This window comes from Ricinus communis, chromosome 7, assembly GCF_019578655.1.
Source record: "Ricinus communis isolate WT05 ecotype wild-type chromosome 7, ASM1957865v1, whole genome shotgun sequence".
Taxonomy (NCBI): domain Eukaryota; kingdom Viridiplantae; phylum Streptophyta; class Magnoliopsida; order Malpighiales; family Euphorbiaceae; genus Ricinus; species Ricinus communis.
This window is the reverse complement of record NC_063262.1, coordinates 6,773,343-6,786,533: the sequence shown is the minus strand read 5'-3', so window position 1 is coordinate 6,786,533 and position 13,191 is coordinate 6,773,343. Positions and strand designations below refer to the sequence as shown.

At 29.8% G+C, this 13,191-nt stretch overlaps 1 protein-coding gene across 2 annotated transcripts; it reads left to right on the top strand.

Moving 5' to 3' along the window:
• Window positions 1-1,424: 1,424 nt before the first annotated feature.
• Window positions 1,425-5,931, top strand: LOC8269069 (probable mitochondrial adenine nucleotide transporter BTL3). Of its 2 annotated transcripts, XM_015726662.3 has the most exons (5): window positions 1,425-2,274; window positions 2,847-3,150; window positions 3,798-4,265; window positions 5,442-5,547; window positions 5,656-5,931. In XM_015726662.3, the coding sequence occupies exons 1-4, from the start codon at window positions 1,904-1,906 to the stop codon at window positions 5,514-5,516; spliced, it is 1,218 nt and encodes a 405-aa protein (XP_015582148.1). In that variant the 5' UTR covers window positions 1,425-1,903; the 3' UTR covers window positions 5,517-5,547; window positions 5,656-5,931. The 2 variants fall into 2 exon arrangements, with proteins under 2 accessions (XP_015582148.1, XP_002531265.1); XM_002531219.4 differs by having other exon boundaries at window positions 1,426-2,274; window positions 5,442-5,931.
• Window positions 5,932-13,191: the final 7,260 nt, after the last annotated feature.

Genomic DNA, 13,191 nt, shown 5'->3' with positions numbered 1-13,191 from the left:
TTGTTTTTATTAAGAAAATTCATTATTTATCATTGTTATTCTAAAAAACAATTTAGTTTTTATTCCCGTGTATTATAATCAATAACAAAAATTAATATTAAATATCATAGTCTATATTTTTCGGGCTAGTGACCCAAGTAATTTAATTTTTTTACCAAACCTTTTTACTTGAAAATTCTAATTTAATTTAATAAATTTTTTTCTAAATCCATCTTAATTTAAGTTGATTAATCAATATGTATATATTAATAGTTATAATAAATTCTTTTCGCTTTCTTTTTCATATAATATATATTCAGTATAATTATCACGTGTGCATATATCAATTAATTAAAAAAAAAATATGTTCTATATTTTATATATTTTTTTAAAGAGACAGTATAACTTCATATTTTACTGTGTGAAATATTAAAAATATAGTTTTTAATTTTTTTAAAATACAGTATTAGTTGTTTTTGATAAAAAAACTAAAAAATAAAAAGATAAAAAAAACCGAAAACCAACCATATCATATTTAAAAAAATTTAATACAATAAAAATAATATTTTTATTAATTTTAAAATGTTTTTGAAACTTTTCCTACTAATTAATTGTATAAGTTAAGACTAAATTGAAGCCAAATTGTGAAACTATAGTGAATTAACAAAAGTTGAAGCTCTAGTTATAATTACAAAGTTGGAAAATGCTTCTTCTTTTTAGAACAAAGATTAGGCCTTTTTTTGTTTGTTTGTAAGATTAGGTCTTTTTAGTGGAGCTGATAAATTCAAATGTTATTAGTTTATAACAAAAAAATCTCAACTTATAACTCTTTTCCATAGATCAAAGTTGCAAATGCAACTTAATAGAAAATCCGATTCTATTTTTAGGGAGAAATATAGCTATTCTATTAATAAATATATTTTAATATAAAAAACAAAATAAATAATAATATAAAAAATATATAAAAAAATTTACTCGTTAAAAAAATTATCAAATTATATTTGACTATAATTACTTGGGCCATCTAATTTTCTTTTTAATATAAAAAATATATAAAAGAATTTACTCGTAACAATTAATAATCATTGTTTGAATAAAAATATTATCAAATTATATTTGATTATAATTTTATAGAAAGATAGCTCCATTTGATGATGCTAACCATATATTGATTTTGTAAGTATTTTTTGATAAGTCTAATTATTTAAATATTGAATTAATTTTTTTATTATTTTTATAAAAATTAAATTTAACACTCTTATAATAAAAAAATTATATAGAATTTTTATGAGAGAAAACTCAAGAACTTAGTACTATAAAACTTGTAAAAGAATATCAATATTTATTTTTTATGACTAATTAATAAAAATATGAATAGTAATTTACGATTGACCGAAAAATGAAACTATGATGAACAAAAAAATAAGAGATTATTGAGCTACTGTCTATTTATTATTTATATATTTATCCAATTTGTTACAGTGTTTTCTAATGTTCGGATAGTTTCGTTTCCATAGTCAAACAGAAAACAGACGTACATTTTTTTTTTAATTTTTTTCTAAAAGAGAAAAGAAAACAAGAAATCAAAACCAGCAAAAGCCCAAAAGAAGACAAAACCCCAAAATCAAACAAGAAGAAGCCACCACCGATGAAAGCAATGTGAAATAATATGCGGCGTTGCAAGCGAAGCAAAAGCAAGTAGCCGCACCGCATCACCTCCACCTCCTCCATCACCAGCATCTCCGAAATTCCCTTGTCACTTTCACAACAACAACAACAGCAACACTGCTTCTATCCTATTCTCTCTTCTACTTGAAGCTTCTCTTCTTCACTTTCCATTTCTTAAAATACACACACACACACCTCTTATGTTGATATTATTCTTCTCCTTCTCCTCCTCTTCGTCGCCGTTTTCACTTTCACAATGTACGGACACGATCTCTTCTTCTTCTCCTCTCTGATCAACGCCACCAGTCCTGATGATCATCCCAAACTCCTCGGCGGCTTGTTCCTCGATCATGAAACCATTCCTTTTCCTTCCTTAATCACCAAAATTCACTTCTCTTCTTGTTTTCCAAAGAAAACTTTGTTAAGATTCGACAATCGAGCTCATGTCAAGAAAGCTCTATTTTTATCTGTGAGCTTGTCAATAAAAGAAGAGGAAGAAGAAGAAGGACAAGGTTACGTTGGAGAACAAAATGCGGCGGAGAAAGTCAAAGTTGGGAGATCAGGATCAGCTGCTCTCAATACCACCAAACATCTCTGGGCTGGCGCTTTTGCTACTATGGTTTCAAGGTGTTTTGTCTTTTCTCTACTAAGCTTTTCTTCATAATTGTTAGACAGTTGGTATAAATGAAAATGCACAAGTGTTTGCAGTCATTTTGTTTATTACTGTATGTTCGGAACTACCATTAGTTAATTATTGGAAGCTTTTATCTTTGTGTTGGATAATTCTACACAAGAGTAACTAATTCAAATCTCATTTTCAAATACTATTTACAAATTCTAAAAGTCCAAGAATTAAAGTTTAATTGAATCCTATTCCGTCGATTTTCATGTTCGGAAAGCTCACAGTTGCTAGAATTCAATTCTTCCTTTTCTTTTTTTTTTCCTGAAAGAAATGAAAGATGCCACAAATGCACTTGATTTAATTGAAATTAGGTTGACTTCGAATAAGAATAAAAAATCTTGATGATTCTTCTCTTGGTAATGAATTCTATTATATTTAATGAAATTCATAATAGTAAATCTTTTAGCATGCATGCAATTCTCCAGCAATAGTAGTTTTGCAGATTAACTAATAGCTTTCAAGTCTTTTGTTTATGAAGTTAATATTGTATTGCAATACATTTTGTATGTTGAAACAGAACTTTTATAGCACCTTTGGAGAGACTGAAGCTCGAGTATGTACTCCGTGGGGAACAGAAGAACCTTTTTGAGCTCATTAAAACAATTGGTGCAGCTGAAGGGCTGAAAGGTTTTTGGAAAGGGAACTTTGTTAATATTCTTCGAACTGCTCCTTTTAAATCTATCAATTTCTATGCTTATGATACCTATAGAAATCAACTCCTCAAATTGTCTGGGAATGAGGAATCCACTAATTTTGAGAGATTCTTAGCTGGTGCTGCAGCTGGAATTACTGCTACCTTACTCTGCTTGCCAATGGACACTGTATGTACCAACTTAGACTCGAAAGCATTTTGGTCAACTTACTTGTTTTAGCTTCAACTATCTTGAGTGAAGTCGAGTATTTATGTGTTGTTTATATTATATTTGCTGCTCAATCTTGTGTGGTATTATAAGACTCATGACTGCATCGCAGAAAGAATCATGTTGACTAAATATATGTCGTGCATTTGATAGTCGTTTACATTCTTAATGATCCTAAATCTTGTTTTATGCTGATGCAAATTTTATGCTTCTTCATATTAGTTGGTTTGACTTGATCTTTTCAAAAATAGTAATTTCTTCTTGTTCTGTTCACTGACCATTTGTCTACATAAACTGTAAAATGGAGATTTTACCCTAATATTTAGCAGTTGAAACAGTAGTTCTAAGTTCATTTTAATCACCTCGAAACCATATGTTTTAGTAGAATGGAAAAGTTGAATTTAGAAGTCTAAGAATGGAAATGCAACCATCTGCTTAGCCATGAAGATTTATGATTTGATTATATTGATGTTAAAGAAAAAATAGTATATTGACTCTACTGGAGATATTTTTTAATTCATCAAACTACATTTAGTTTTTTTATTTCAGCTTTATTATATTGCATATGGACCAACTTTCTAGTGAAAATCAGTTAATACTTTTTACAGATAAGGACAAAGATGATAGCACCTGGTGGGGAAGTTTTTGGTGGTGTAATTGCAACTTTCCGCCACATGATCCAAACTGAAGGGTTCTTTTCTCTTTATAAGGGTTTAATACCCTCAGTAGTAAGCATGGCACCTTCAGGTGCAGTTTTTTATGGTGTTTATGATATTTTAAAGTCTGCTTATCTCCATTCACCGGAAGGCAAGAAGAGAATTCAGAACTTGAAACAAGAAGGCCAGGAACTGAATGCTTTAGAACAACTCGAGTTGGGACCCATTAGGACATTGCTTTATGGAGCTATTGCTGGTTGTTGTTCTGAAGCTGCTACATATCCTTTTGAAGTTGTGAGGAGACACCTTCAAATGCAAGTCCGAGCAACAAAGATGAATGCATTGGCAACAGGTGTCAAGATAGTCGAACAAGGAGGCATTCCTGCTCTTTATGCAGGATTAGTACCCAGCTTATTGCAGGTATGGTGCATTCATTTTGGGTACATGAAAAATCTATCTCTCTGTTTAACTAGTTGGTGCTTTTGAATACCTGTCATGGAATCATTCAATTACCGACACGCTAGGTCCAAGCTACGGACTTGAGGGGTGATGATCAAGTATAAGTTTTAAGTAGGACGAAAGTTGTAACAAGACTTTCAACTCAGTTTGGATAGCTAACCAGGACTTCAACATGCATTAAATGCTAGACACGAGACTTAAGTTAGCGAATTGGTTTATAATGTTTTACAATGTTATGAGGGCCAGATTTTTGGGTCCTCCCACTTCTCCGCTTTCTTTATAATCCTGATCGAGTTGCCTTACGGGTGCTTGTGACAATGCCTTTTGTCCTTTGTTATGTAGCTAATCATGTTAAACCTTGATAAAAATCTTGCTAGGTTAAGACAGACAGTTATCAACTATGTCAGAAGTTTTGCAGTATCACCTATATGGTTGAATCATGTCGAAGGATAAATTGAAAGGAATGTGAAAATAGGAGCTCTTATTTTCACAGTTTGCTTTGATTCCTATACCAGATTCTCCTTTTCAATTTCTAGCATAGGGACTCTTTAACTTCTCATATAGGAGATAAGTTTTTTTTTTTTTCTTATTATTTTTTTTTATGTATTCAACTTAGAGGGCAAGCAAAATTCATAATGGGCTTTTTACTGCTTTTAGTTACACCTTTGCAACTACTTTTGAAAGGTGAATTATCATCTTTGAATTCCAAAGTTGTCTCTGAGCAAATGGTCATAGAAAATTGGCAGAATGATATAAGATTTGCCACATTTGCAACTGTATTGACTTGTATGTAGGCAAGCCTAATTTATGGCTGTTCTCTCTGGTATATAACAAGTTAAATTGCACAGATGCATATAAGAAGACATCTAGTTTCACATATATATATATATATATATGTGTGTGTGTGTGTGCGCGCGCGCGCGCGCATCAATTAATTCACACCTAAAATATGCAAATGTTCTGCAAACAAGAAACTCTAGGAAAAAGCAGGATGAAAGACGCACAATGTGTGCACAGTGCATGCTGGTGTATGTTGTCTTCAATTAGAATTTGGTAGTATTTGTTCATGGTACGATTCTGTTAACTGCTGTTTCAAGTTTCCTAATTGTTGAAACCTTTTATTTTCTAAACCTCCAGGTTTTACCTTCAGCTGCCATAAGTTACTTTGTGTATGAGTTAATGAAGATAGTGCTCGAAGTTGAGTCCACATAGACATTTTTTCCACTGTATCAAAACCTCAGAGGTGATTGCTGGTGTACTTCCATTACATGATGTTTTAAGTTTGTGCCTTGTTTGGACACCTTGAGCTAGTCTAATTTACGTGTACATTATTTTTTTTACATATCTGAAGGAAAATAATTTGCCATAGTTCATATTCCTCCAACCTGTCCCTGGCATTTTAACTGGGAAAAATGAAGAAAACCCTTTTTCAAGTGTATTCTGATTGGTAGCAGAAGACTGGTGGCCACGTATTAAGTTGTATGCTGCTCTTTTTCTTTTTAAATTTTTATTTGGATCACAGCAGCATAACGAAATGTACCAAAAGCTTTTTGCTTAATCTGTGTGTCAGATTTTGGCTCATCAGTTCCAACTTCCAAATATAATAATATCTTTTTTCTTTTTTTCTCTTAAGTTGTCGAATGTATGTTTTTTGATATTATTAATTCGCGCCTTTTATTTAGAAGATATATAGCTATTCATATGCTATGATGCAATTTGCAGGTTATATTCATGAACTCAATGAATAAAATAAATTAGAAAAAAAGAAAAAGAAGAAGAATGATTTTGACTCCTTTGAATTTTGAAAGATGAGGACAATCTCTTATTTTCTATTTTTACTTTTGCGAATATGTTATATAATGGTAGTTGCCTCTAATTTTTTTAATCTGAGTCATTTAAGGTTAATCTGATTGTAATTATGTATCTTAAATTATAAAGACCAAATATTAAGTTTTCTTATTCTTTTGTTACAGATAAAGTAAGAGAAGCACGTATAAGTTTATTTTAATAGCAAAGTGTATTTTTGTATTTAGATCAGATTTCTTAAGTTCAGTTTTTATCAATATTTTTTTATTACTGTATTTGAAATCGTCAGTTGTATAATGTATATTTGTTTCAACTGATGTATTTCTTTAGAATATTTCAGATGGCATGAACTGCCTCAAGTAAATAAAAACTAAAAAAGAATGTTTGGAAAACAACTAAAACATAGCCTTATTAGTAGTTTTTAATTAGGTCTAATTGCAAACTAAAATGATGATCTTTGCTGTGTTTTTGTAAATTTAGCACACGCTTTTAATTTTCTCCATTTCAGACATTGGCTTTCATTTGTTTTTCTTTTTGCAATCGAAATTATTGATGTCTTCTTTTGGGGAATTGAAGCTTATCCATCAGACGTGTGAGGTGATCTATTCGTCCGGCTTTATTGACACGTGAGTGTGATATGTAATTTCATTCAGTATTAGCTATATGACCTATAGAAAATACTAATAATAAGGTATGTCTCGATTATTTAATATAAAAATATATAAAATATTTATATACATATATTATTTTTTTATTTACTGCAGTGCATATGTCAAGATTAGATAAATTTTTTTTTTTAAAATGTAATATCTTATCTAGAGGAATTAATTTCTCAAATTGAAGGGTACAAAACCTAATATTCATCTTCTTCCATTTATTTTTATTGATTTTTCTCACTAACTACTAAAATAAATCCTAAAATCATCTATTCCTCATTCCCTCAGCTGGAAAAAGCAACTGAAAATCTCGGATAAATAGTTTTGTTGGTACTAAAATTATGATTTGTGTTTCTAATTAGTACTAATATTTTAATTTTTTCTTTTTAATGTCAAGATTTTAATTTTTATTACAGGCGATAGTACCTATTGTTAATTTGTCCAATTTTTGATAACACGAATGACGAAGCTCCACATCACCGCTCACGTCATAATTGATTTTGGATAAATTACCTTGTTAGTACCGAATCTTTTCTATATATGAAATCGTCAATTGTATAATATATATTTGTTTCAACTGATGTATTTCTTTAGAATATTGCAGATGGCACGAACTGCTTCAAGTAAAATGTTTGGAAAACAACTAAGACATAGCCTTATTTGTAGGTTTTAATTAGGTCTAATTGCAAACTAAAATGATATTCTTTGCCGTGTTTTTGTAAATTTAGCACCCGTTTTTTATTTTGTCCATTTCAGACATTGGCTTTCATTTTCTATTTTTTTGCAATCGAAATTATTGATGTCTTTTTTATGGCAAATTGAAGCTTATCTATCAAACGAAATTGTATGAGGTGTTCTATTTGTCCGGCTTTATTAACACACGTGTGTGAGTGTGACATGTCATTTCATCAGTATTAGCTATATAAGATATACAAAATATTAATAATAAAATATGTGTCAATCATTTAATATAAAAATATATAAAATATTCATATACATATATCATTCTCCTATTTGTTGTAGTGCATATACCAAAATTAAATAAGCTTGAATTATGAAGTGTACAAAACCTAATATTCGTCTTTTTCTGTTTATTCTTATTAATTTTTCTCACTAACTACTAAAATAAATCCTAAAATAATCTATTCCTTATTTCCTCAGTTGGAAAAAGCAACTGAAAATGTCAGATAAATAACTTCGTTGGTACTAAAATTATGATATGTGTTTTTAATTGGTACTAACATTTTAACTTTTTTTAATATCAAAAATTTAATTTTTATTACAGGCGATGGTACTCATTGATAATTCATTTGATTTTTGACAACATGAATGACAAAGCTCCAGATCACCTCCCATGTCATACTTGACTTTGGATAAATTGCCTCGTTGGTACCGAATCTTTTCTACTTTTATCCAAATAGTACCAATTCTTCAATTTATTTTTTAATACTACATTCATTATTTATGTTTCATTTAATAATACCTATTGAGATTTTGGTATTTTTTGTTGATGTGTTAATTAGTGTCATGCGTAGGTAAACTTTCGGCTGCCACGTTAGGAAAATATTATCGAAATTTCAATGGGTACTAATGCCATCAAAACTCTTAGGTAATAACAATATAATTCGTTTCAAGGGTTTAAGGAATAGTATTGGAGGGTTATATTAGCATTAGTCTTTCATCAATATTTTAGGTAGGTGTTATACAAGAGAAGTGTTAGCTATTTCCATGTCTGGTGTGGTCATAAACATTAGGAGGAATATGGTTTTGATTTTTCAGTAATGCATTTATGGGTTTGTGGTGGTTCACCTATTGAGTATGTTAGTGGTCTAGGTGGACTGTTAAGTATTGGCGAGTTCTTAACTCACATGCGAATTCTCACCTTGGAGAGCTACCATAGATTTAAATAAAAATAATAGATGTAGTACTAAAAAGAAACAAATGAAAAAACTGGTACTATTTCGATAGAAGTAGTAAAGTCTTGGTACCAATAGGGCAATTTATCAAAAAGTCAAGCGCAATGTGGAGCTCCGCCTTCCATATTATAAAAAATTGGATAGATTCCTAATGGGTACTGTCACCTATAAAAGAAATTAAAGTTTTGGCACCAAAAAGAAAAAAATTAAAATATTGGTATCAACTGGAAACATATGCCAAAATTTTGGTACCAATGATGCTATTATCCCGGAATGTTTTCTTCCAACTTGCGGTCAAGGAACTCATAAAGAACATGCTCAATGCTTCTTATACTTGCTCAGTCCCACCAACAGAATGCACTTATAATCTCTGTACTAATTTGTTGACGTCATGGACAAAAGACAACCTTGGAAGGAGATTCTTTCATTGTCATTGGAAAGCTACAAGTTCGTATTAACAAATTTTATTTTGTTAAAGATTTTATGTTTTCTTTTGAATTTTCAAGGTGGTTTGAATTTTTTTCTATGAATTAGTATGATAATTGTGAGTTTTTCGAATGGCTTGATGTGGACTTGCTCCCTTTCTAGAAAGAGATATTACTGAGAATGAAAAATCGAAGGGATAGTTTGCAAGAGCAATTAAGATTGTAGCTGAAATAGATAATCTTTTGAGTGAGAAACTGAAAGCTGCTGAATCGAGAAGTGAAGATTATAAACAAGTTCTGATTGCAGGAAATGAACTGTGTAGGAAGAATGCAGACCTTGAATGGAAGATTGAACAACTACAAATTGTGAATAAACAGTTGGCTATTGAGAAAAGAAGTTTGAAGAAAAAAATTGCAGAACCAAATAATCAATGGATATATGACTTGATTGGTTAGGTGGTTATTTTAGTGGTACTTGCATGGACATGTCTAAGTTTTAATATTGATGGTTGGCTTGGGCAAGAACAACTGATAATGTATTAGGAATTTTCTTAGATTTATTATGATTTTGTCCAACTTATAATAGTTTGTAGTTAGTAATTAAGGATTTTATCAGTCAAGTATATTATCAATGCTAGATTGTTGGCCTTTTGTTACAGACATGAATGGATTTATGGTTATTGGTTATAGTTTTAAATCCAGATTGCACATGTTATATGATTAGAAAAGAATTTCTTATTTTCCATTGTCTCCACAAATGCAACACCTTGGGACAACAAAACTTGGAACCATAAAGAAGCTTCGCTTTCGCCATAGTTGTTGACTTTTTCTGAAATGTGTCTTTTAAAATTAAAAACGAACACAATGATCTCGATGTTGGTGAAGAATGAAAGAATTTAGTGTTTATAAGATTGATTTTATTTAGTTCTCATAATGGCATCCCAAACTAATTAAAAAGGGATTTTACTGTTTTGACAAAGGCATAAATTTTATTAAACTACTGCCATTATATGACAAAATAAGATATCTAATGAAATCTGGAACCTCTTTTAAGGAGGAAGAACAAGCATAAGAACGAAATTTCCTAGCTAAAGAATGGGCTACCCCATTATCTTGTCTCTTGACAAAAGAAACATAAAATTCTTAAAAATACTTTGCAATTTCCTTACATGATGAAATAATAATTTCTAACTAAAAAATGTCTGATGAAGATCTGTTGAAAGCATCCACCAATGTTTTAGCATTGAGCTGAAATACTATATGGCTGTGTTGAGCTTGTTGGACCCATGATAAAGCTTCCTTAAAATATAATGCTTCCGCTTCTTTTGCTGTAAAAGAGCCATTAATCTTATTCACACAATAGCCTAGAAAACGACCCATGTCATCACGCAACATTACACTCATTCCAACTAACATTTTTGGCTCAAATTATGCTGCATCACAATTACATTTCACCCAACCAGCTTGAGGAAGATACCACCTACTAGTCGAAGTATTGCTCATTTGTCCATAAGTGTCCTTTACACCATCACTCAATCGTGCTTCAGCCCAAATTGCATGTAAAGCCATACACGTAGAAAATACTTGAGCCGGTGACTGAAACATATGTCCCCGGAGCCAATTATTACATTGACGCCATATACCCCATAAACAACATACTAACTCCGACAAAGTTCTCTGCACTTTACAGTTGCTTTGATGTGAAAAATTGATCTGTAAAATTGGAAACATATAAAGTTAACATAAATAAGTTAAAAGACTGCCAACATTGAGTAGCAAAAGGGCAATCCAAGAATAAGTGCAGAAGATGCTCCCCACCACAAAGCACACACTGTTAATACAAGGAAGCCCTTTCAAAAGCAGTTTATCTCGTGTAGGTAAAAGATTTCTTAAAGCTCGCCATAAGAAGACTTTTACATTGGGCGGGACCTCTAAACTCCAAAGCTTCCTCCAATCTCCTGCATATAAACTCTGCTCCTCATCAGATATTGAATCTATAACTTTCCTAGAAGCTGACCTAACTGTATAAGGTCCCTTATTACCATAATCCAAATGATTTTATCATCCACCGTAACGTTACCAATTGGTTGTCTCAAGATCATCTCCACATCAGTAGTTTAAAAAAGTTCATGTGATAACTCGACACTCCAATCTAATGGCCCAACAATCCACAAATTACAAACCCTAAAAAGCTCAAATCTTCTATAACAAGAGATGCAATTCTGAAGCCTGGAATCTCCTTTAGCCACGCATCACTCCAAATATTTATCCTCTCACCATTTCCAATTCCTCCACCGACACCCACCATCAAGCACCATTCTTGCCTCTACAAGTTTACTGTTAAGAGAAACAATGTAGCCTGCAATATAATTATATTTATCGTGATTAATTTGCAATTAGGCTATTTAACTAATGACTTTCAGCCCAATTAAGAAGCTATAACATGCCTACTTATGGCATTCCTTATAGTATTTTTTTAGTTTAAGACCATTATTTATGTAATAAAGAATTTTTTTAAAAAAATATTTAAATATAAAAAGTGAAATATTTTATTTAAGTTAATTATATTTTTATATTTTATTATATTTATGGTTTTAATTTTTTTATTTTTCTTTTCTAACTTTTAGTGATAGAAAAGATAGAATTACAAATTTATTAAAGTTAAAATAAAAAGTTAACTTTGTCTCCAAATATAAAGAGTCATATCTAAAATAAATAGACTAATAAAGTCTTATTTTATAGACTTATAATTAAAACTTTAATATACATAAAAGGTACCTAGAGCTGGAGTTGCGAATGAAGCGAGTTGCTTGTAAAAGCTCGTTTGAGTTTATTTATTAAGCTAAACGAGCCATGTTCGAGTTTGGTCTATGACTCGATTAGTAAACGACCTGAGCACTAGCTCGTTCATAAGCTCACAAGCGGGTTCATGAATTAACTTATTTCAAAGCTTGAGAACTGGCTCATAAGTTCACTCATTTATAGACTCGTGAATTAAGTTGTTAGGAGCTTTTTATAGCTTAATAATATTTTTTTTGTTTTTAAATCTCTTTTAGGATTTTAATTTTTGTATTTATTTTAAAAAATTGTCCTTATTATAAACATATATAAACAAAATATAATAAAATAAAATATTTACTAAAACATATATACGTATAATAATTATTAATGTGAATGATTTAGTTTAATAAAATAAATATATATTAAATAAATTGATGAAACCTTTTTTTATAGATATTTGAGTTTTAATATACTACTTATATTAAGGATAAAATGTCTGAAATTATAGATTTTGTTGTACTATGATATCCGACAATTTGTTATTCTATTGTAATATCCTACAATTTGTTATTCTTTCTTTCTATTTATTTTATGTTTTTAATTGAAGTTCATTTTAACATTTTTAATGTTATTTTTTTTACTATTAGATTTAAATATATATTTTACTTTTGCATATAATTTACTTTTAATTAATAAATTTATAATTATATATTTAATAAATTCGAGCTTAAATTCAAAAATTTGAATTTAAAAGTCAATTTGAACTTATAATCGACTTGATATAGAATTGAGCTTAAATTTAAAATAATTGAAACGAGCCGACTCATACTTAAGAATCCAAAAATATAATCAAATTCCAACCCGGTTCAATTTAAATTGCTAAACTAAAACATTTAAAACCTCAGCTAGGGTCGGCTCAATTGCACCCCTGCCTAAAGCCACTCGCTGTCGTCAATTGAGGATAAGCATTGATGGAGCTTCGTCATTTATTATATCTACACCAACGTACACTAATAAATAAATATTACTGTCCATTTTTCATATAAACTAAACTTTTTATTTTAAAAATTAATTTTAAAAAATTATATTATAATACATTCTTAATTTTTAAACATAAAATAAAAAAATAATTAATTCTTTATTTTTTCACTATTTTTTTAATTCTGTTTATTTTATTTTTAAAATAGTAAAAAAAAAACGAAAAATAAACAATTAATTTTTCTTTCTCACTTAATCTTTTTAGATATAAAAAGTATTATTTAACTCTTTTATTTCTTTTATTTTCTTTTTCTTTTATTTTTTT

Bases quoted from the DNA above. Each gene is read 5' to 3' on its own strand.
- LOC8269069 (XM_015726662.3), top strand. From the start codon at position 1,904: ATGTACGGACACGATCTCTTCTTCTTCTCCTCTCTGATCAACGCCACC. The intron at 2,275-2,846 runs GTGTTTTGTCTT...ATGTTGAAACAG, and splicing joins TTTGCTACTATGGTTTCAAG to AACTTTTATAGCACCTTTGG. The intron at 4,266-5,441 runs GTATGGTGCATT...CTAAACCTCCAG, and splicing joins TAGTACCCAGCTTATTGCAG to GTTTTACCTTCAGCTGCCAT.